Consider the following 23,908-nt stretch of genomic DNA (forward strand, 5'->3'; position numbering starts at 1 on the left):
TCAACAGACTTCCCACTTAAAGTATAGACTCTCAATGTCTTTCTTGGTGTCTTTGATCTCAAATCAAAGAAATTATAATCCTCTAGTGCCCAATGAAGTCTTGAGGCTCTCAAAGGAAGCCCTGTGGCACCCAGGAGAATCTTATCTGAGTTAAACCCACTACAACCAAAACTGATGTCTGTTCCTTCCAGATCTAGGACGGAATGACCTAAGCACAAAAAACCAAACTATGACATCTTTTATCTGTTAGCCAGATACCATTTTATGCTAAAGAAAAAACAATTCCACAGAGTTAAATGAATTAATCTCACTGAACTTAATCCTGTCGCCCCCTAATGCTATACTACCTTTCAGCATCCTACTGCACAACTTGTGCCTACACCCATAAGAGGGCCTTTTAAACTGCTTGGATAATCTAAAGGAATTTAAAGGGTTTTTTGCATCCCTGTATTTTTGTGTCTGACTTCTGGATTAAGAAGTCACCTTGCAAGGTCTTCTTGCAAAGCTTAACCAGAACTTTACAGAAAGCTATGATCAAGCTGCAAAAGGACCCCCCAAAAAGATTAAGAACTAGTGCATGAAGTATATAAATGGATTTTGGGGAAAACTCTACAGCACCTTATGTTAACCTAGATCAAGGAACAGCTGTCCTCCCTTTCCCAAGATATTTATTCCCATCTCCTTTTCAGTGCCAACAGTGAACACCATAGAGCTAGACACTGAGCAGATCTGAGCACAAACTAACCCAGCAGAGGTGATGACCTGTCAACTGGGCAAGGACCTGAACCCTTGGGAAAAGTATTTTGTACTGAAACAAGCAGTAGCAAGAATAAGCTAAAATCTAGATGTTATCTACATTATCTTACACTCAATAGGCACTTTGAGGCACTCTAAGAACATGTAATTACACCTAGATCTAAGGGGGCTGTATTCATGAGATCTGATTCAAAGTGCCACCCTACATGTTCTGTAAAGTTTTCCTCCTAGTTCCATCAGGCAAGTTCTGCAGCTCTATGGTAGCTACCAAAAAGTATCTGACTACTATGTCCCAAAGGAATCATTCATTTCAAGTCGTCCGCTTTGATTTGCCTTGCCAAAACACTTTCTCCTAGAAAAGCTACATTATCTCAGCCTACAGAATCTCACTTAAAACTTAGTTCTTACCAGCTCTTTAAGAGCATGTAACTATAGATCTTCCTTACCAATCAGTTCTCTTCCGTTAGTCTTCAGTTGGAAAGTCAGAACAGAACTGGAAGTCCAGGTAAGGTTTTTGGTTCTAAAGAAATGCAGTCATGCTGCCATCAAAACTGACTTTCAGGCAAGTGCACAGCTATTGCATGAAAATTCAACACGATAGATGTTCTCCAAAAATCACACATATGCCTGGCCAAGTGCAAGAGTCATGATGGACACAAACTCAAAGCTACATACGTATCAGATGTAGCTAGACGAATGAGTATCTTAGCACACAGCCTGTTCTAGAGGAGCATGAACATTCAGTACACAAGTATTTAGAAAGGAGCCAAACTTCAGCTCCTGATCCATGGTATTTGCTTTAAAAGTGCTATACATAAGCAGTCTACCCACAAAACGTGACAGTATGGAGTTTGAGTGCCAATTACATCCCAAAAATATTAAAGCTGAAGTCCAAATTAACCAGAACTTGATTTTATTAAAAAGCTGTTCTGGAATTCCAGCCACTTAGGACAGTCTCAACAGAATCCAAACTGAGCACTACTAGCTGGCAATTTTCAGGAACTTAACCAAAATTAATCTTCATTACTCTGATCATTCCTGAAACAAAAACAAGACTTCGGGGAAAAAAAAGTATTTTAAATTACTTTCAAATGTACACGCAACCAAATGTGACGTTCTCTGAAGGTCCCTGTGCAATGCAGAAGCCAGTTATGCAAACCAGACTCTCCACACCAACATAATATTCCAGCCATTCCCTTGCTACACATTTATGGCCGTGTGTCCGTGTTTCTGTGCGGTCTGTAGTGTACTGCCCTGCAGGGTAGGTACTTCATCTAGTGCATTTCATTTCCATGTAGTACAATACATTTGTAGCATAGCACCACAGATTGCAGCAGGAAAAGCTACACCTTCCTTTCTCATTCTTTCATAACAAAGACTGAAGAATTGTCCCTTCCAACAACTCCCCTTCCAGGATTTCCTGGACCTCTCTCCTTCATTACCCCTCAGCACTGTTAGAGAACCTTATTATAAGCTCAACACATTCCTGAATCTCCAATGCATTATTTATCTGCACTGTTTGTGTGCAATCCAGCTTACTCAGGCTAAAAATCTTTACAAAATTCAGTTCCTTATCCCTTGGCTCACCTCCACAGCTGTACCTCACCAGCAGGAAGTCTTTTCTCCAAGCAGATTCAACACGTTTAACAGACTTCAGGAACTCTAAAATACGTTAGAGTATGAGTTGAGCCAGAGCTCCAAAACACAGCAAGAAGTGCAGTCTTACCAGGCAGGAGAGGATCTTCAATACATAGCATGGATGGTCTGTATCCATTAGTCATGACTTTCATGATTTCTTCTTTGGCAATATAGGCACCTCCATTTTTTATTCTAATACCAGTTTTCAAGTAGTTAAAATTCCTTCCATAGAGTTCAAAGAATTCTATCAGAAGCATTCCAAGGTTTTCATCAGCTCTTCTGGCATCGATTCTTGGATGCAGCTGTGACAGAACAGTTACTAATTATTAAAAATAAATGCTTGTCTGACCATAACAGTACAACAAGCTCTCATTTAAACAGCCGAGTATAATCTCTTTACCCAAGTCTGAGTTAAATCATGTACTTACACTACTTTCACGTAACCAAAAGGGGGCAGCACTTCAGCAGCATATAGGAGCCAAAAAATTCTTTCTTACCTTCTAACTTTTTATGGATTAGCAAATTCTTGTTTCTAAGCCAGAAGCAATAGAGCACTACGTGCCACATTAAGGCTTAGTAACAGAGTAATAGCTGATTTTTTTTTTTAAAGAAAAATCCACCAGGCTTAATGTTTTCAGAAGCACAAGAACTGTCTACCCCAACTGAACTGCAGTTCTTTTTTCAATCTCTGCATGTTATATATTTATATATAATCTATAGTCTTATTTCATTTAATCACTAGCAGCAGTGATACACATGTTTTTCCATTATCAGAGGTGTTGAGACATTAACATTGTATTTCATACTCCCACAAAGCTTACTGTGACAAAAGTTTATTCGAAGTAGTAACAGCTCATTAATGATCTCATGAGTAATTACCTAAAATACTTGCCCGTTTTAAGCATGTTAAAGCTTAACCAATGAACATAATTAGAAAACGACCATTTAATTTCTTAATTTTAACAAGCACCGAAATCAGCTACTATCCACACTCAGTATCAGTAGTCTAGGAAGTAACAGACAAACTGTGTCCTACCAGATTTAGCACTAGGAAAATCATTCAGGGTTAGAACTGGAATAGACATGGGAAAGCACCGTAACCCTCATGACACGACCTGTTATAGAAAGCAATGCACCACCTCTACGCTGTTGACAAGTCTCCTGCTGCTGTCTCAGTTCACACAGTGAATAGATCTTAGGTTTGAGAGGTAGTCTATAGGAGCTGTCAATGATCAAACACCTAGAATCATAGCAAAATGAAGCTGTGCATTGCTATGGGATTGTAAAGAAACAGCGTCTTCCATAACAGGGCTTAGTGACAGGAACAAAAATATTTTAAAGAACTTAAGCAAATAAGAAACAGACTTACCTGCAGGAAACTAATTGCCATTAAAATTAGGCTGTAAGAGCTAATTCCACCAGTAAAAACTTCATTCAAGTCCCTCTGAAGTAGGAACTGTTTTAATACTAAAATCAAATAAGGCAGCAAAGAGTATTTCTGCAAAGCAAAATAATTCTTATCAAAGATAACGTCAAAATTCCAAACCAAAATACTAAACAATCTCAACGTAAGATTAATGTAATACAAAAACGTTGTTCAGAAGCGTGCTATGTTTCCTAAGGAAGAAACAAAACATGCAATTTTTTATTCTAGAAACTGAGACAAATAGAAAAACTCATACTTGATCGAGTAGCCTATACAAATTTAATTCCCTCATCTCCTCCCCAACAGGAAGACTTTTACATCTTCACTGAATGCAAGTGGCATTCAGTCAGTGCTTTTCATCTAAACAGTGCTTTTACTGCAGAGCATAAAAGTAAACTTAGGTTTAAGTACTTAGGCGCAGAATTGTTTTTAGACATTGCTTAAAAAGGCAGCATTCACAAGCAAGCACTATTAAAATTCAAGGTAAATAAAACTTGGACAACCTTGCTTTAGAAACAGTTTAGTACCTATCTCCAGATCTAAATACGACTGCACAAATCCTTTCAATATACAGGTTTATGAACAAACACCTACCACTCAACTGTTAGAAAACTATGTAACCACATTTAGCTTCAGTGTTTACAGTTTCTAGTTCACAAAGCTCAAGCTTTTAAAAAAATCTTAATATCTTTCTACCAAGTAAGGCAACACTGAACAGATACCAGCAGAAAATAAATTAAGACTTTCATGTTTAATTAGTATTAATGAAAATAGTCTTCAACAGTAATTTTTCAAAAGTCTTAAGCCATACCAAAAAAGGTTAGCTAAGCATCTAGCGTATCCTTGGTAAGTAGTATAACATTCATTGTATTGTTGATACCTTCATGTATTCCTTGATAAATCGAGCTGCCTTCACACCAGTTTCTACATTAAAACTGATGTCAACTTTCACTTCTGTCTCCTGGTCAGTAAGTTTTATTATTGGTACCTGAAAAGGTTAAAACAAGCTTTTATGAGTCCCCAAAAACACAACACCACTGCTCCTCTCCAGCTACTTACTTAACACGCATGCGTACTATCAGTCCAAATGAATGACAAGGGAGACAAGAAAAGGTGTTTTTGAGAAAGGATAACAATCCTAACTTGGCTGACAAGTGAACAATTTTTAGATTTTTAGTGAGGTGATTGAAATATTGGCGTGTACGATCACATTAACTTACGATCACTCATGTACATTCCCACAGCTGTTAGACATCTGCCTCCATAGCTGCAGTATCAGTGTTGTAAGAACTGCATTCATCTGACCCAGCAGTGCACCATTCAGCTTGCTAAACTGACAGAAGACTTAGCCTAGCAGAAAAAATAAAGAGCTGCCTGTTGGTTTTATCAAGCTGAACTGGTTCACTGCAGAGTCAAATGAAAGCCAGAATGGATAAAAGCAAAGCAGGAATAGCAGTACTTCCTCTCCTGGCAGCAATAAATCATTACAGAACTACAGAATATGCAGTTCAGTCTCACACCACCACCTTGAAGACAGTATCCAACAAAATGATATTATAAGCATGTTATCTCACAATCATAACCTAAACTTCAGCTCATACATTTATTCTGAATTGAGCTTCTTGCATGTATTTTTCATCTGAAATGGAAAGCAAAAAAAAAAAAAAAGCAGAATTACAGCATAATTTTATACTAACAGCAAAGGGAATAAAATAAGAGGCTGGTAAAATTAGTAAGCATATTGCCTTTCTCCTTAGCTACCTGGTACTAATACTGAAAATCCCACTCTCAGGTAAACCAAAGATTATCAGAGCTCCTGCTATGTATTGCTATTCCAGCAGAAGCTGTAGGAGTCTTCCAGTCCTAAAAGTCACTATTTTCAGAAAACACAGAAGGTAACTGCCTACTAATAGAAGTCTGCAATATTCTGCTTAGTCTCCTGGAGAAAACACTAGTTTGGTAAAGCAAAATTCTTACATTAAGTGTTCAGCTCATTCAATGTTTGATCCACTGTGTTCACAAGACAGGTGCAAGAAATAATACACATCAAACAACACAACTCTAGCTACCAGTCCCTGGCTAAACACAAGTCCTCTTAAAATTCAGTGGAAAAACGCAATATATTTAAACTGTCTTATATTTTGCAAATACAAACTTTTCTTGACAACAGGATTTCATTCTTTATTAGCAGTGAGCATAAAAATGGCCTTCCAGCAAATACAGTGTACAGTTACACGTGCCTGGTGACAGGACGAGGGGGAATGGGCTAAAGTTGCACCAGGGGAGGTTCAGGTTGGATATTAGGAAAAACTTCTTTACTGAAAGGGTTGTTAGGCATTGGAATGGGCTGCCCAGGGAAGTGGTTGAGTCACCATCCCTGGAGGTCTTTAAAAGACATTTACATGTAGAGTTTAGTGATATGGTTTAGTGGAGGACTTGTTAGTGTTAGGTCAGAGGTTGGACTAGGTGATCTTGGAGGTCTCTTCCAACCTAGACAATTCTGTGATTCTGTTAATGTTCTGTGTCAAAGCTTCTCTATGCTACTGCTAAAAACATACACATTCTACTAAAATCTTTACTAAAATCTTGCCCAGATAGAGCAAAACAAGATAACATCATTGTGCATAAGACATCAATTTCTTCATGAATTACTTAAAGAATATTATTTATCATGTAGTATTATATTAAGTAGTCTAAAAACTTTTCTGTTCAGTGTTCCAATGATTGTTACTTACCGTAGCTTTATCAAGTACTTTAATGGAATATGGCTCAGCCACGTTGTGTTTTCTTAGTGCTTGCTCCAGCAGCTGTAAAGGGGGGCGTTCCCATTTCCCAAAAACAACTAAATCAATATCACTAGACAAAAAGAACACAGCATGAAATCCATTATGTCTAAGACATGGTAGTCCGCAAACAATACTGCCATCGTACATGTAACAACTCCAGGATAAACATTTTGCAACTTTTAATGATCTAGGTTTCTAAGAAGCTTGCTTTAGCAATGTTAGAGACAGGCTAGCGTGCTTTAGGACCCAAATTCAGTACTCTAGTTCCTTACTTTCAGTCCTCCGATGAGTTCTTTGGATGACTCCTTCCTTTTTTCTTCCTTGCTCCCCCATTCTGACTTCCACAGCCCAATCCTGTCCCCCACCTATCTATGTTGGTATGTTAATAGTCCGAATAAGTTTTGCTCTTTTTAAAATCAGTAATTGTTTTTTACAGAAATTGATTTCCCAGTGCTTACTGAAAAGGTAAAGATGATAGTCTTTAAGACACAGCTAAACAGATTTCCCACTGACTTTGTAACCATCAGAATATCTGTTGAATTTTAAGTGACATAAAACACTTAATTAAGACACTTTACACTCCAAAGAGTTGAGAAAACCCTGCTGTGATGACCCCACCAATTTTGCACAGTAACTGTGACACTCAGATCTATTTAACAAAACACAGCATTTTCATAGCAAATAGTAAACTTGCCAGTTTACTCCATCTTGAAAGCATAGCCCAAAGGAATAAACAGTGCTTCACCAAAGCATTGACAAGTATGTAGTGCTGGCACTGATATACCAAATATTTATCAAATCTAAGTCAAAAGCTCTTCCCTTGGTCACATGGGACACTAAGCAAGAACTTTGCTGGAAGTTTGATAGGTTTACAAGTTACAGTCTAAATTCCCCTTTGAGTTTTACCATTAAACTGAAAGACAAGCTTTAGATAAAAGTAAATTATTACTTACCTAGTTGGAAGATAAAGCCCTGTACTAAAGCTGCCAAATATCTGGACCTGAAAAAAAAAAATGACATCACTTGTTATGAACGCTCACTTTTAAGATTTGTTAAGATTTTCTGGACCTGTTAAAGATACAGCCCGGTGAAAAAAGTTATTGGGCTTACATGTCAGTATACAGACTTTGCTGTATACTGTTAAGCTTGTACAAATATACCTTCTCTTATAGATTCAACTTCATGGGAAATTGTATTTTTACAACATGAAATGACTACCAAGCCTGAAAGCCAGACAGCATAAACTTTTGAAAAGTCCTTTTACCTATTTATTTCATTCTATGGAAGTGTAAGCTGTTATAAATTTCCTTCCTCTGCCCTCTTTCCTCATAGGGCAACTTTACTAATTTTGTTTGTTTAAAGGAAAGTATTTTTTTTTCCAATTCTTATGTTTAACAACAAGTGCAACTAAATATTCAATTCATAAGAAATGTAAGTACTCCAGATTTTACCGTAAGGATGACTGAAATTGTAGTAGATGTTTGGGGGGGGGGGGGGGGGGGGGGGGGAGGCACGCGCAGAGAGATTATGCTGAAGAGACATTCATAGTCCAGATCAGATACTTTCACTATACTTCCACCCTAGAAAATTGAGATTTTCTTCTCTCTCATTTACAGCACAATTTGCAAATTCACTTCTTTGAAGCGACCCATAAGAAGGCTGGGCCATTTCAGTGACTATTACCGTTCCCGTGGTCTAGAAAAATCTTATTGCTAAGAAAAACTGTAGGTGAAGATGAAGATAGGCTTTACAGTGTATTTAGCTCAACACCATGCCCATAACCTTCAATTTTGGTCATTAAAGACGATGAAATCACAATGGTCTGAAATTTTGTTATGCTTGTTAATAACAACTCTGCTATCTGTAATCAGAAGGGTAATGAGATATGAGCAGGGTAATAGAGATATGGTTTGCAGTAAGTTCCGTTTGGATGTTTTTTGTTTGGAGGAAGTTTGCTCTTTGGATAATAAACGGTTTGAAAACAAAACAATTTTGGCTAAAAGATACCTCAGAAAGTAAAAATGTGATCTTCCCACTAAAGCTGAAGTAATTCAAAAATGTCAGATTTGTGAAATATACAAAAAAGGAAGATTAGTTTTGAAACCGTTCTTTTATGAAGTATTTGTATTTACAAATATCCACATAGTCAGGATCCACTGTAGAAGTGGATACATCGTCAGGCTCATTTTGATATTCAATAAGCTTTTACTTTAAGAAATTAAAAAATATATATACCAGTAGCCTTCACTAGCCTGATATCTAGGTTTTACGTTTCCTCCACTTTTTAAAATAAAATTCTGAAAAGCTGTGATATTTATTCAAGTCAATCACCTTAAAAACTTACCTGTTCACTTCTCAAAAACAAAAGATAGCTTCATGAATTGAGCTCTACAATCTACTGGAGAAGCAAATCAGTACTTGAGTTACACTCACATCAGCTGTAGGCCAAAGATCTTTGATGACTGTTTCTATTCTTTTCACCACTTCTCTTCTCATAGCTGCTTCTTCTGGACGAGGGGACATGAAGTCATAGAAATCGATTATTTCTTCGTGTAGTCTAAAAGAGAAAGTACCATCAATTATTTTGATGATTTAACTATTACAATAATGTCACACACACCCTAAATAAGGCCATAGGTTTTGTTTAATATCACTTAACCAAAACCAACGGTACTTTCAAGAGAGAGGTGAGCACCACAGAAGTTAGATTTTGGGAGGTGAAGCCAGACAGCTTGAGGTCTAGGATCAGCAGAGAGGCAAGGGCCTCAAGATGTATTCATACCTGATTTCCATGGCAGCACCTCACAGTAATCTCAGCAATGCCTACACATCAGCTCTCATCACATTACCTAACTGCCTAAAGATGTCAAATAACAGGACACAAACACCGGTAGACATTTGCTAACCTTCCTACACGCTCAACAGGGAAGTTACAGGCCACTGACATTGAGTTTTTGCAAAGGGCTATAAAAGGGCCATATGACTATTCCTTGATACAAAGACATACACTTGCACAAATAGGGATTTCCTTACCAATTCAAGCCCTTTACAAGCCATCTATTCATACAGGAAATGACCTTTCAACTGAACTACTCAAAGTAAAGAGTGTAACATTTTCTCCAGTGTAAAATACATTAATACCAGCACTAGGTGAGGAGTTCTCACACAGCATCTTTCTGTACCTGTTAAGTGCTTCCGTTTCCCATCTTCCTGATACTACAGGGTACTCACTGACAAACATGAATGAAGATGAATTTAAGTTTTCAGGTGAACATAAATGCTTGTTTACAATGGAAAAGCACCAAGCCATGCCAGGCAAAAAAATGATTTCTTGAAACAGGACAATAGCTGCTGCTGTTATATTTTAGCAAAGATCTTTTTTGGTGTTGATATATAGTCAATACACTTTGCCTTCCAAAACAAAAATTGTTTAAGTCTAACAGGACTCTAAACTACTCTTATATTTTCCTGAGACTGTTTTGCAACAGATTTTACTAGAGAATTCCTTCCCTATCAGATATCCTTCAACAGATCATATTCAGAAGGCACTGCCCACTTCTTAAGTGTCAAGATTCCTTTCTATACACTAAGATTTCAGCAGCAAAACATAAAGACACTACTTTTAGAGAGTATATATTTAGAATTACCATGTGCCTTTCCTTTTATCTTAAGCTGTTGATCCACAGTTGAACGCTTAACTACACAGCAGGCAGACCAAACTTTTCAATTTGTTGATGGAGGTACTTGACTTCACAACTTCAGAGCAAGATAGGAGGTACAAACCAACATGCCCTTATGTTGTTTGTTTCTAGAAAGCACGATTTTCTTCCCCCTCTCAAAGGTTAAAAAAAAAAAGGAAATTGTTGAATACATGAAACAGCAATGAAACCCAACTAAAGACTTCCCATTGTCCTGTTCATAAAAATCAGCAGTAGACAGATACAGGGTGAAAGCAAGAGAAGACAAAGCAGTTATCCAACTCCCTTGCAGCAATTCTTCCAAGTCTACAGTAATTCTGACATACTTTTGGGGCGGATACCAAACAGGTGTATTAGCTCAAAAGACTTTTCTTCCACTAATTTTTCCATGTCTTTTTACTCCATTTATGCTTTTGTCATTCATGACATTCTATGACAACTTAAATATGCATCAGAGTAAAGAAGTGTTTTATTTTAAACTCCTGCCTGTGAATGAGTCTACTGGATGCTCTTTTTCTAGGAAAAGAAAAATAATTACTGGCAGCTCATCTCCAAACATTGTTTTGCAGACTCTGCATTTACATTCACCTGTCTCTTTTTCACCGGTTTATTTCCCACTCAAGCTAACCACCCTCATCTGCTCTTCTCCCCTGACACAGGAGCAGGTCCAAAGTTTGATCAGTGCTGACTTTCTTCAGCTTGTTTTCAGTTGCACCACGCTTTTGGCAGGTGACCAGAAAGGCACACAGTCAATATGTAATTACACCACTTAGCCCATGACACACCTGTTATTTATTTTTTATTGTTCATTCCTACTGCTACTAATTGCTATTTGAGGAGCGGAGCATACAGCTACTCTTTAAAAGAAAGCATTTTGAAGGAGCATTGAGATGTTTTCTGAACAATTGCCACCGATTGCCCACCCACTTGGCATGTGCAGCCTGAGTTATTTTTCTTCAGATTTTTGTCTCCATGTTTACTAGCATTTAATTTTATCTGCAGCTTTGTAACCTACTGAATAATGAACTCCCATTACAACTGCCTGCAATCAGCTCTGGCTTTCTGTTTCTCTTGGTGTTCTGTCCTTTTCCCATTCACTTCTTCCCTCCAGGTATTTATGAATATATTGTGCAACCATGTCTTGAATAATTCCACTGGTACCTTTCCTTTATTACAATATAAATAATTTATTCTCTTTGTTACTTCTAAGCAGTTGGTAAACCCATAAGCACAGCAAGCCTATGACTTTTAAAAAAGCCTTCAAAAAAGAATCTCAAACATTCCTCCAAAAGAAAAAATATCCTACAGATCTATGTTATCCCAATGACCACGTTAATAAGGGTTAGCAATTAATCCGTTAGGATATCAGCCAGGTTCAACCACTCCTGGACATCCAGGCATTCCTGCAAAAAGCTGTGTTTGCAGTTGCCATTCAGTATTAGGAAAGAAGAGAAGGCAGAGCAAACACACATGCACTCTCCCACTGCAGTGCCCCAGCGAGCCTCTGCTCAGACCAGGAAGCGTAGCAATCTTTAAGCATATTATGAAGAACTCAACATTTCCTTCCCTGATCTACTTTTTAACAAGTCAGCTCCACATTTCCACTCTTGCCCTGCCAAGAAAGCACGTAACGCTTCAGTTTGCACAGGACAACATTGCAGGAGTTAGATAATCAAAGCTGTTTGCAAGTTGAAACTACATGCTGCGGTTTCATGGTGAAGTTCCTCTTGAATTCCTCAGCACATGCCATCAGACGTGGCTGTATACAAGTCACCGTCCTACAGATTTAAACATTCCTTACTGAAATTCAACATGACAATTCCTCAACAGTCAAAGTCAAATAAAGTGCAGATGAGAACTTCAAGTCCTCCTCTGGCAAAAAAATAAAAATAAAAAATAGCAATGCAATTAGATCATTCAGGTTTTAGTGCATGATCTGACTTCCCCTTGGTGCCCTTTCACATCTCTAATCCTGGTATGAGCCCTGGCCACTCCGGCAAGTTCCCTGTTTTTGATGCATAAGGCTTCCAGTTTTTAATGCACTTCACAAGACAGAAGATTTGAGAACTGATTTAACAGACTCATTTTGTTCACTCCCCCTTCTACTTTCCTTATTTCGACAGTTTCTATTTCTCAGAAAACATTATCAAAACTTTTTGGTAAGAATCAATGCTATCGTCAGAGTCAGCCCAACAAAACACTTGATCTTAATGCAGCATTTTCAAGTATTTTAACCTCCTGGCCATTTCTTTTGGCTTCTTTCTAAAGAAGCTTCTCAAAAATAAGTTTTTGTTTTGTTTTGTTTTTAAAACTGAGTATTATTACTGTTGATATTTTCTAAGCCTCTTTGCTCAGATGAGATTACTGGAATGCTAGTCACATAAAAAGTAGCTCTGATATACGCAGCCAGATGCTGCTCAGGACTAATCCCAGAGTAACTTCTATATTAGCTGCAGGAATGATTTGGTGTCTAAAAACAGGCTACAACATGACATTCGCCCAGCTAATATATGGATAGTTGCCAGTTAAGCATTTTGCCCATGTACCCTCTCTCTCTGATCTTCAGAAGTACTTGTCACCTTCTTGGTCAGGACTGCAACAGGATCTTCATCATTAAGAACAACCTCCATTTGCAGCACAGGAGGTACTAGCAAGTGAAAGTAAGACTTCTTTTTTAAAAAAAAATAGAGCTTCCTTTAACATACAGCACAAGCTTCTTAAACAACTTACGCTATAAGAGCATCCCATTACATACCTACTTTCTGGGTTTAAGACTCCTGCTATACTGCTTTCTTAAAGCTGGGCATTTTAATTGACTTTTTAAAAAGGCAGTTTCACTCTATTAAAATATTGGAAATTAGATTTGTTGGCAAAATGTAACTATACTGCTAATGGAGGGTGGAAGAGATTAGAATGCAGGGATGCAGAAGAAGGGCTATTTGCACTTAAAACACTATTAATCTTGCTAATTTTAACACCCCGGAGGAACCAACCGTTCACTGATGCCATTACTGCTAAACACAGTAAACATCTGCTGCTTACAGGCTGAACTATGAAACACAATAAACACCTTTGTTTACCAAAAAATATCCCTTTTACTGTGTTAGGAAAGGCAGAGATACACTTCTGGGCTTCAGGTTAAAACAAGACCAAGGAGATATGTCCTTAGTCTTTCATCACATTTTTCTTTAAAGGCAGGTTTCTAAGAGAGGAGATCATTTACTTTACTCATTACTTACTGTGTCTACAAGTACTATTTTATACATAGCTCATTTGTTACCTCAAGGGCTGCCTTCAGTGTATTGACGTGAAATTCTGAAACTGCATCAGCAAACTGGAAAGTGAATGAAAAGCAACAGAGTGTTTGTTCCCTCTAGTAAGCATACTGTTTGTCTTCAATATCGTGTCTGCACTATTAAGCGCACAAATTTACTCTTGGGCAGAAACATGACTGCATCATTTACATGGAACTGGTATTATTTTTTAAAATATATTCATTACTGCATGAATATTTTTCTAATTAAGAACACATCAGCCAAGTATCCCTGCGAACGAATAGATGCCTCAGCTACATGTGTTTAATACCAGCACAGAGCAGGAAAGGCAGCATTTTGAGAGCTTTGTTGAAATAAAGGTTACAAACAATAAGCTAAGTTTTCAGTGAAGTATGAACTCTGAAACGTGCCTGAAGACTTGGCTGTCTCAAGCTTAAATGGTAAAGTCCCAGAAGCCACTGTGTGTATTTCTCAAGTCTGTTGAAATATTTTACCTTCACCTACAACTACTGCAAAGCACAATTGTATTATCAAGGAAATGTAAGAGAAATCTCTAAGCTACAACAACTAAATGCATTCAATAGCTAACACCAGTGTTACAGTCGAACTGAGGAACAGTTTAACAACACAAATGAACATGCACAATTGAAGCAATAATATATTCCGAGATGCAGACTTTTACCAATATAATTTAAAATGAAGACATCTACAGAAGTAGCAAAGCAGGAACTATAACCCAGAAGAGGCCATTAGCTCCCAGTTCTTCTCCTCCTACCCCACTCAATACCCACCAGGCACCTGCACTTCTCTGTGCCATTAGTGCTCAGGTAATAGCACACTGTGCCCTATGCAGCATTCTAAGGCTTGCAGATCAGAAAAGCTATGAAAACACAGCGCTGCGTTCATATATGATATTGCCGCAAACCAGTCTCACATTACACCGTAATTCAGACAGCGATTACTTTTATCACTGTAATTGCATGGAAGACAGCAAACTCTGGACAGCAGAGGTAAAATCTCAGCCTAATAGAAATTCAGGGAGAACGGAAGAAAAGAACTTTTGTTCTCATCCACAAAACACAGAGGGTAGCCTTTTAAGATTTATTGTACCTTTTCCACAAGTGATCTTATTTCCCCTCTAAACTTTCTTTGCCCCAAGTCAGATCCAGTCCTAATTTCAGATCAAGTTTGTGGTCAACTGAATTTTACACCTTAGGAGTACACACGAAACTAAATTCCCTTTCCACTGCAAATGGACCGGTTTATGCCGCAAGTTTCCAGACTTAAGAGAATTTGTTTGTATTTTGGAAGAGAAAACCAATCAAAACTAATCTGCTTTTCAAAGTCTATCAATCTAATAAAACCCAACCAATTAGCTTCTTAATGACCTTGAAAAAGCTGCATTATACTAAAATCCAGAAAAGAAACTGATATATTAGCATTATCTCCAAGCTGATACATGACAAAACAGATCTGCTATGCAAGCTTCTGAACAGCTGTACATGGCTCCTGACAGGCTGCTCGTCCTTGCCACAACACCAAGAAAACATCACATTATTATTTTGTTGCATCAATGAAGGAGCATACCATATGTTAAACCTTGGAACTGGATCAGCAAGCTCACTATGCCAATAAATAGAAACGCTAAACACTGAAATTCCTGTCTTAATACTATTCTTTTCCAAATGCCCAAAGATAGCAAGTGATTAACATCCCAGACAAGTCAGAAAGGTTGCAACGACAGAAACATCAACGATAGAAACTATGCCCATGCAGCAGCTATGCATCACATCACAGTAGCCACTGCAACTTTTCAGAGACACTATAACTTAGTCTTGAGTACCAAGCACACAGCTGAACCCAAAAAGCATCAATACCAAGCACACAGCTGAACCCAAAAAGCATCAATCTGAACACCAACAGCAGCAAACCCTACACATCGAGTCTCTCTGCAGGGCAACAAAAGGATTTGGGGGTTTAAGTATTGCTGCAGTTCACTACATAAAAGAGGAAGCTCCTTAGTTTAAGAATTTTAACCAAAAGAGGGTGTTTAAGAGAATATCAAAGATATCATACCAGTTGCTCAGCAAAAGTATGCATCACTAATCAGATTTTAGGGAAAAGAGATCTTCCGCTACCTTGTCGTAGGATTCCATCAGAAGATGTCTTCAAAAACCCGAAGTCATGTGCAAAGCAGAAAAAGAGGATTTGGAAGATTAAGGATATTAAAAAGGATCACGAGGAAAAACATAAGATACAAACCTAAGCTTAGGAAAGGATAAATTAGCTCACGAGCCAAAAAAAAATGCTTCAAGTGAATTAATTGATCAGAACAGAGAAGGTTAAATGATCACAATGCAAGACAAGCTAACTTTTTTTCTCTCCCTCAGAGATGTTTCCCTGATCCCTACTTTACAGCGAGGACTTGCCACAAATTGGCGTCTTAGCTGGAAATACTTCACAGCAAAATCTATTCCTGGCAATTTGGTATTCACCAAAAGCAACTTTCAGTTCTGCATTTGTATCACAGGAACATTAAGAAACAATCTTTTTTTTTAATTAAAACAATTAGTTTTAACATTCACTACAGTCCAACTAGTCAAAGATAAAATCAGTGCAACCCATGAACAGTTATGGCTATGTCCAGACGTAAGCAGAGCTTTCTTATATGGAAGCAGTGGCTCTTAAAGAAAACCACAGGGAATTACTTGCCAAAATCAGTGAACCACAAAGGAAATCCTATTATCTACTTTCCAGCATCTGATAAATCCACATCCTTACAAAAACTTACAAAGGAAGTAAGCTGACATAAAATGGAAGTGAAGGCCTTCTAGTAGAGAAAGAACTGTTTTTAAATGGAAAACAAGCTGCTGAAACTTAGTTTTTCTATTGAAGGAAGGTCACAAGCGAAGTCCCAAAGAGTCCTGTGCTATTCAACATCCTCTGAGCGATCTGGAAAATGGACAAATAGTAAAGCAGAAAAATCTCAGGCAGCAAGGTTATCAGGAACAAGCCAGCTGAAGAACTGCAGGTGGACATTAAAAGACTGCACAATGAATAATTATCAGGCAGAATTTGAGATAAGAGTCTTCTCATAATCATCTTTGTTGTGCTTTATACTTAGCCTGTCTCTACAAGGATACGAGGGGCTCTGCACTGACTCTCAATACTGAGAATCAAGATCCAGAAGTAAGAACTCTGCAAAAGTCTGTTTAATACCCAGTAACCAAAAAGAACAGGCAAGTCCAGTGCTGGAAAACAGAGAACAAGGTAGAAAGCCCCAGGATGCAGGAATACGGTGACACTGTCGCACGCAGGCCTGGTTTGTCCAAGTTCCAGAGATAGAGCAGAACTGTCAAGCATGCAGAGATGATAAACACTTAGAGGCAGGGAACAACTTCAGCAGAAGCGATTAAATAGCGTGAAAGAAAAGTTTTATCAAGCTAGATACAAAAGGCACACATTGCCTGGATAATACAGTCATGGCTGGCAGCAATTACAACTCTAGTGATAAACCCAGGACAAAAAAATAATGGTTCTTTACACAATGCATAACTTATCTGAGGAACACCATGCCACAGGACACCGTTCATCCCAGAAGCTCGATTCATTTTGAGCAGGTACGAATTCATACGTTAAATCCACAATAAGCATGATGCACTGTCTGTAGCCCTATCGGTCCAAGAGCCACAAATCACTGAAATAAGGGCTTTCTCCAGGAAATATCCCCACAGGCCCATGTTGATAGGTTCTTCTCCCAGCATTTGGCATTGACCTCCAATGCTCTCACCTAGTACAGCTGTTTATACCCTTAATGCTGGTTACCTTGACTGCCAAAAACCTAGTAACTGTGAAAATCACCATGAGGCTGACACCAAGATTAAGCTGCTCCAAGCATGTCTTATTTTCCTTTACACAAACACAAGCATCTCTTAAGCAAACTCACCTCCCGTTACACCACTGTAGAGCATCCCTTCTGATCTTTATCTCCACTACGTTCTACCTCAAGTCTACTGCTGCCATAAGTTTCTTCTCATTCCGTTACCGAAAGCAGCAGTCTAATGACACTAGGCATCCACTCTGCAAGGAAAGCTTTTTGAGTTTCACTGACTTAGCTTAGCTTAGTTGTCTACAAAAAGAGAACTGCACGCTTTGACAATCCATCCAGCAGCTACCCTTGAACTCTGCTGCGCACCATCCTCCAGGCCTGGAAACAGTAATTCCACTTCCTGATGCTTTCCCAAGTCCCTCTCCACACATTCAGGACTAACAGGCAGCTGCTCTGCCCTTCCCATGCATATTACGGTATATAGTGCCTCGTTCTGCCCTGCTCCTAAAGCCAGGTGGAACCAGAATCTATTGTACATCGCCAGCACTGCCTGCCTCTTCTATGGAGACTTTCACTGCAGGTACCCACCTACAGCTGTGGATAACCGGCACCAGAGCTTTAACAGGAGTGTTTAACAGACCACCGCGTTGATTCCTTATTAGAAGGCACAATAACAAGACAGCACTCTTAAGTATAAGGAAAAGTGAGAATACCACGTCTGGGAAACCCATAAGGCCCTTACAAATGCTGGATGCGCCAGTGCAGACAGCAAAAGCTTCAGTTTCCAAAGTTTACATTTTGTTAGCTCAGCCAAAATACAAGAGAACATACATTTGCAAAAGAGGCTGTCCATATGGCATCCCTACACATTAACTTGCAGCGTCCAGCTCTAACAGCAGCAAAGTAAAAGGCAAGAATTGACAAACACAGAATTGGAGCTCTGCTACGTCCTGAAAAAGCATTTTCAATAGTCGATCTGCACAGCACAAAATCCAGCTGGATTTCTCTTGGTCAAGTTCCGCAACAGATCATAAAAGCAAAATAAGCAAGAAAATTAGAAATGCTTCCACACAGGTGAAGAAAAACAAAACCTAATATAGGCTGGATATACAATAAGAACACCACATCCCAGTAGCTACAGACATGAATTTCAGGACATCGCTTTTGGCAGACGGTATCCTTCAGCTGCTGAACAGGGAAACAAGTGGCCTGGGGAAGCATCATCGCAGCCTTACTCTGCTCATCAGAACTCCTCCTGCCACCAGCCTCTGCCAGCCTGCATCCTCCTTCAGGCAGATCACACGTGGAGGTGTCTGCACTCGTGTGCTCCAACAGAACAGTTGTGCCTCTCTCTAACGAGACAAAGACAACTGGTATGGGGGTGAAGTGGATGCAGTTTTGCGAGCTGCCAGCTGCTATGCACAGCTATTAACGCAGGCAGAGCACCATTTCAACGCATCATCGGGCTTCTGGTACCCACGCTGGCCCTCAGCAAGCCAGGCCTGTTGTTTCTGCACAGCGCTGCAGCGTACCAAGAAGATATGCCAGGTATTTCAGCACTAATCTCATTCAACATCTACAATTAATCTGAATATTTTGAACTGAGTTTTAAGCAGAACAGGCTTATACAGTTAAATATGTCAATTCTTTATTCACCTGCTTAGTTTCATATTAAAAAGCAAAGAATTAAATCAGCTATGATTTTATACTACTCATAAGCTATTAGCTACATCTTAAGAGAAATTGCCATATTCCTGTTTACACGAGCAATGCAAACTTAGCAGCAGTCCTTAAGAAGTTCACAATAGCTTAGTTTCACATTCTGAAATAAACTTTCCGCACTTTGAAGCTCTCTGAATGCTAAGATTATTCAAATATGTTTTAAATACATACTTTATAGAAACAGAAGCTATTAATTTGATGTACAAAGAAAGTCGACTAAGATTGTAGGTCTAATTTAAAGCCACTTAAGAGGTACTTCAAACTAGCAAGGACTCGCTTGCTGTTCTGAACAGTCACAAAAGTTTGAGCTAACCTAGTCACGTAACAGGACACTTATCTGCTTACATCTGAAATCAATCATTTCATCCTCCCTTCTCTGCTGCGCTCCTAATCTAAACCCAAGCACTCAGGAATTTACACTGGTGCTAAATTAATCACTCCACCGAAGCAGTGCAACAAATAAAGCTCATTCTTCTCACCATCTTCCAAACATCTGGGAAGAGATATACAGGTCAACCTAGGGCACACTAAAGCACAGCTTTAGGATGAAATCTAATCAAGCACTGCTAATCTCACACTTTTGTCTTATGAGAGACTATTTCCTTTACAGCACAACCATTGGCATGCTACTGTCAAAACGCGGTGAAAGCAATAGATATGAGTCCTCTGGAGAAAAAGGAATACTGTACATAAAATAAAGCAAAGCAGAGCCTTTACAGCATGCAGCATTGCCGAAAGTCACTACGCTTAGCATCACTGAGCCTCTGAATATGATCCCTTTGAAAAAAATGGCGATGTCATGAACTGCAATAAACCACCTCCAGCTCTGAAGGAGAAACTGGAGAAAGCACAAAACTACTTCAAAGCACACAGCTATTTCACCAGAAGCCCAACTGCATATCCTGGAAGAGTGCAAGCAGGACCCACCCATTCCCTGCCTCTTACCAAGAAAGGCTACGGAACACCACAAGCTACTGCTTATTGTTTTTTCTACAGCACTTAAATGACATTCTGCGAAGAACAATATACACAGCAAGCTATGCTCTACAACATTACCAGGTAACATTCATGCCTATAAGGAGTATAACAGCATCTATGATCAAGTCCTTCTTCCTCCTATCTATGCCCAAAGCAGCCTGCAACTGAAGATTGCAGGGATGCCTGTTTGCCTAGACAGTTGCACACACCAGCTGGACACACTGAACGTACTCTGCCGACAGACCACCACGGTCACAGAAGTGATGCTTCAGAGCTGGGCTGACAACTGCAAGTAATGCTGGGCAACAAATAAGGAAAAATGATCCAGAAGCAACTGCTGTAAAGATCTGTTCCCACACCAACCTTCTCAGAGCATTATTATTTGAACAGCCAAACTATATTTGAACATACACTCCACCAGCCTGGCTTTGGGAAAGTGAAATTAAACCCACCAGCAGCCAGGAATTACTGAAGAAAATAGACACCTAAAGCCACTCCATCAGTGAAAATATGTTTGTATTATTTCTATCATGAGTACTTTCATGAAAAAAATTTCAACACCAGAAAACTGCTCCAGAACACACGTTTGTCCAAGATTCACCCTCAGTAACGGAACTGAAAGTTTAAGGCAGGAACTGTTTCTTAGATAAGCCTGTCATCTCAGCTTCCATGCTGTCCTCCAGGACTAGTGCCCTGTTACTCTGTGAAAACCTATGACAACCAAACAGCTTTGTGAAGCTTAATGATTTGACAAATTAATAGTGAGACAATCTAGAACCACAGGATCACACACTGTAGTTATCTGCCCTAGCATCAGGTCCCAGTGCAATAGCACAGATTCTGGACAGAAGATCAGGAAACAGCTTCCACTTTCAAAAGATTCTTAGCCAACAACTTGGCATCAACTCCTCAGCAGAAGAGCAACCTGTATTAAGCAACTGAATAGTGCAAATGAAGCTTGGCTAAACAACTTTATTGTACGTGGATTCTCTACAAACTTATACTAGAAAATTGGCATAACTTTTATTAAGGGAAACCCAGTGGAAAAAAAAAGGGCAGAAGACAAACAACAAGAAAGGTATGCGGGTAACAAAGGTGATGCCGCCTAGTAGCCAGAGAACAGAACTTGCAGCGTCCGGATTTGATTCCCAGCTTCACCACTGCCCTGCTTGACGACCTCAGGCAACTCTGTCATCTGTCTGCCTGTAGCCCTGCCTCAGTGGCACTGACTTGTCTTACACTGATTAAGATGTTAAGCAAGCACTCTACTGCGTATCTGTGGGAATAAAGCAAAGAAACTCTGACTGTTTTTGAGATGCTATTAGAATTTTAAACACGCATCTGAGCTTCCTGCCAGCAATTTTCATTTACAGTGTCACTTTGGGAATAAAAAGAGTAGTCAAATCTTGACCTCCACCAGGAGAGACTACAGTTTGCAAAAACAGAACTCTAAAAACATGTTTTAATACTTCTGAATAACTTCAGCGCACCCAATGCCTGACCGTACCACCCAAAAGAGAAAAGAAAGACTCTGTTCTTCGGTCAAATTGCTCAATTTCTCCAGCTCTGGAAGTGCACCTTGTTATCTACTTCCTTCCACAGATATGCAGCGCCTTTACTCCCACTTGCATCCAAGAGCTTTGGATTTTAGTAGTTCCAAGAAAATATTTTTGAGATGCCATCAGAAATCTTCTACAGTCCATCAGTGCAGCTAGCACTTTTTCTGTGAATAAGATAACCTTAAAATTAGAAAGCAATGTTATCCCTTGACTGAGTGAAATCTGACAGCTGAAAGACAAGTCTCGCGGAGCGCCCCAGAGGTGCTTTCTTCAACCTCCAGTCCCTCCTAAATAATTCCACAGCAGACTGAATCAACTCCCCAACTATCCATTTATATGGGAAAGTGATGGTCATGAAAGAGGATAACCTTTTTATAAAGCGTTCTCACTCTTCAGGAAGGGAAGATTTCAGTTTAGACGCTGGCTGGCTGAGTCTACTTTAGAGGCAGCACGCTTCCTTCAAAAACGTTACAAGACCACACTGAATTTTGCATTTATTTCATCCAGAGCTGGGCACTTCCCTTACAATGGATGTCCTTAACACTTTCCCAAGCTGCCAATCTGTTCCAGCCTGAGCGGAGGCTTTTAAAAATTGCTGCAAAGGCTTCCTTCGAGGTCCTGTGAACTGGCTGCAGCCTTCCACTTCTCCCTTTTAAGCTGAATCAACCCCTAAGAGCTCTGAAAAGCTTCCCCTGCCCATCCACACTTGAATTTTTGCGGGAGGCACTCAACAGCAGCCTGACACCTTCACTTCTGAACTTGCCCCAAGGCAAGGCCTAACCCGCTGTGCCTGAGCTCCCAGCATCACTGCTCCAGCCAGGAGCCACCCAGAGGCGATTTAAGCAAGGAGCCCGTTTCGTGCCCCCCCCGGTGCCACAAACCGGCCCCAGAGGAGGCCGTGCCACCGCTGCCCCCCCCTCCCCGAAGGGCTGCTCACCCCTGCACGCCCGGGCTGTATTTCCTCGTCTTCCAGGGCGTGCCGGGGCTCTGCAGCGCCGGCTGAGGCGGCTGCCGCTGCTGGTGCGGGGAGGTGTTGGCGGCGACGCCCCGGCTGCCGGAGAGCAGGTAATTCATGCCATAGGTGCTGGCTTTATTCTCCCGTTTCCTCCGGCCCGGGTGGTACTGGTGCTGCTGGGGGGAGGCCGGCGGCGGGTGGTGGGGCCCGCGGGCGAGGTGCGGGGGGGGAGGCGGGTGGTGCCCGTTCACACTGTTCGCTTTGTCGTTCTCGTGGAAGTTAAAAAACTCCCCGGGCCCGGCCCCGCTGCCCAGCAGCCCGGGAGGAGCCACGGCCGCCCGGGGGCCGCAGGAGGAAGAGGAGGAGCCGCCGCCTCCGCCGCAGGAGCCCGAGGAGGAGAAGCCGGGGCTCTCGGTGCCGGACTCCACCGACGAGCACGACGACGACGACGACGACACCGACGGCGACTTCTGCAGCCGCCGCCCTCCCTCCCCGCCGCCACCGTTGGCGGGGCCGGCGGCGGGGGGGGGCACGGCGGGGGCGGCGGCGGGCAGCAGCCCGGCCAGCAGGGCCGGCGGCGACGGCGAGGGCGAAGGCGGCGAGGACGAGGAGCAGCAGCCGGGGCCGGGCGCCCCGAGCCGGGCGCAGCCGTGGCCGCGGGGCGGAGGGGACGAGGCGGCGGTGGCGGCGTTAGCGGCGGCGGCCGGGTCCAGCGCCGGGGAGTTGAGGCAGAGGTAGTGCGGGAAGCCGGCGCCGCCGCCGCCGCGGCCCCCCACGCCCTGCGAGGTCTCCCAGATCTGCATCCAGAGCGCATTCGCGGGGCCTTTCTGCTCGGGCTGGATCCAGGCCACGCGGGGATCCATCCACGCTCTGCCCGCAGCTCAGCGCCGGGCCGCGCCCGCTGCCGGCAGCCGGGGCATGGGCACGGGCACGGGCACGGGCACGAGCACGAGCACGGGGACGGGCAGGGGACGGCCGGCCCGGCGCTGCCCGCAGCGCTCCCCTCGCCGAGCCAATGTGGCGGCCCCCGAGGCAGAGCCTGGCGCCGCACCGCGCATGCGCCGCCCCGTTTAAACCGGCACCCCCCTTCCCTTCCCCTTGGCCCCGCCGCCCCGGCAACCGCGCGTGCGCGCTGCCGGCCCCGCCGGGGAGGGGGGCGCGGAAAGGACGTTGCGATGGCTTAGCCCCCTCCCGACAGGCGCGGCGCGCATGCGCGGCCGGGAAGGGGCTTCGGAAGAGTTCGGAAAAGATCGGGGAGGGGAGGGGGGGCGATTCCGAGCCTGCCG

General features: G+C 41.5%; 1 protein-coding gene across 2 annotated transcripts in view; it reads right to left on the reverse strand.

Moving 5' to 3' along the window:
* Positions 1-23,485, reverse strand: part of TENT4A (terminal nucleotidyltransferase 4A) — a 60,154-nt gene extending 36,669 nt beyond the window's left edge. For both annotated transcript variants that reach the window (XM_050709191.1, XM_050709190.1), the window contains exons 1-7: positions 22,605-23,485; positions 9,040-9,163; positions 7,560-7,606; positions 6,556-6,676; positions 4,701-4,808; positions 3,764-3,892; positions 2,483-2,696 (exon numbers count right to left, since the gene is read on the reverse strand). In XM_050709191.1, the coding sequence (XP_050565148.1) occupies positions 2,483-2,696; positions 3,764-3,892; positions 4,701-4,808; positions 6,556-6,676; positions 7,560-7,606; positions 9,040-9,163; positions 22,605-23,485 (1,624 nt within the window). The remainder of the gene's footprint in view (positions 1-2,482; positions 2,697-3,763; positions 3,893-4,700; positions 4,809-6,555; positions 6,677-7,559; positions 7,607-9,039; positions 9,164-22,604) is intronic.
* Positions 23,486-23,908: the final 423 nt, after the last annotated feature.

Source organism: Cygnus atratus, chromosome 2, assembly GCF_013377495.2.
Source record: "Cygnus atratus isolate AKBS03 ecotype Queensland, Australia chromosome 2, CAtr_DNAZoo_HiC_assembly, whole genome shotgun sequence".
NCBI lineage: Eukaryota > Metazoa > Chordata > Aves > Anseriformes > Anatidae > Cygnus > Cygnus atratus.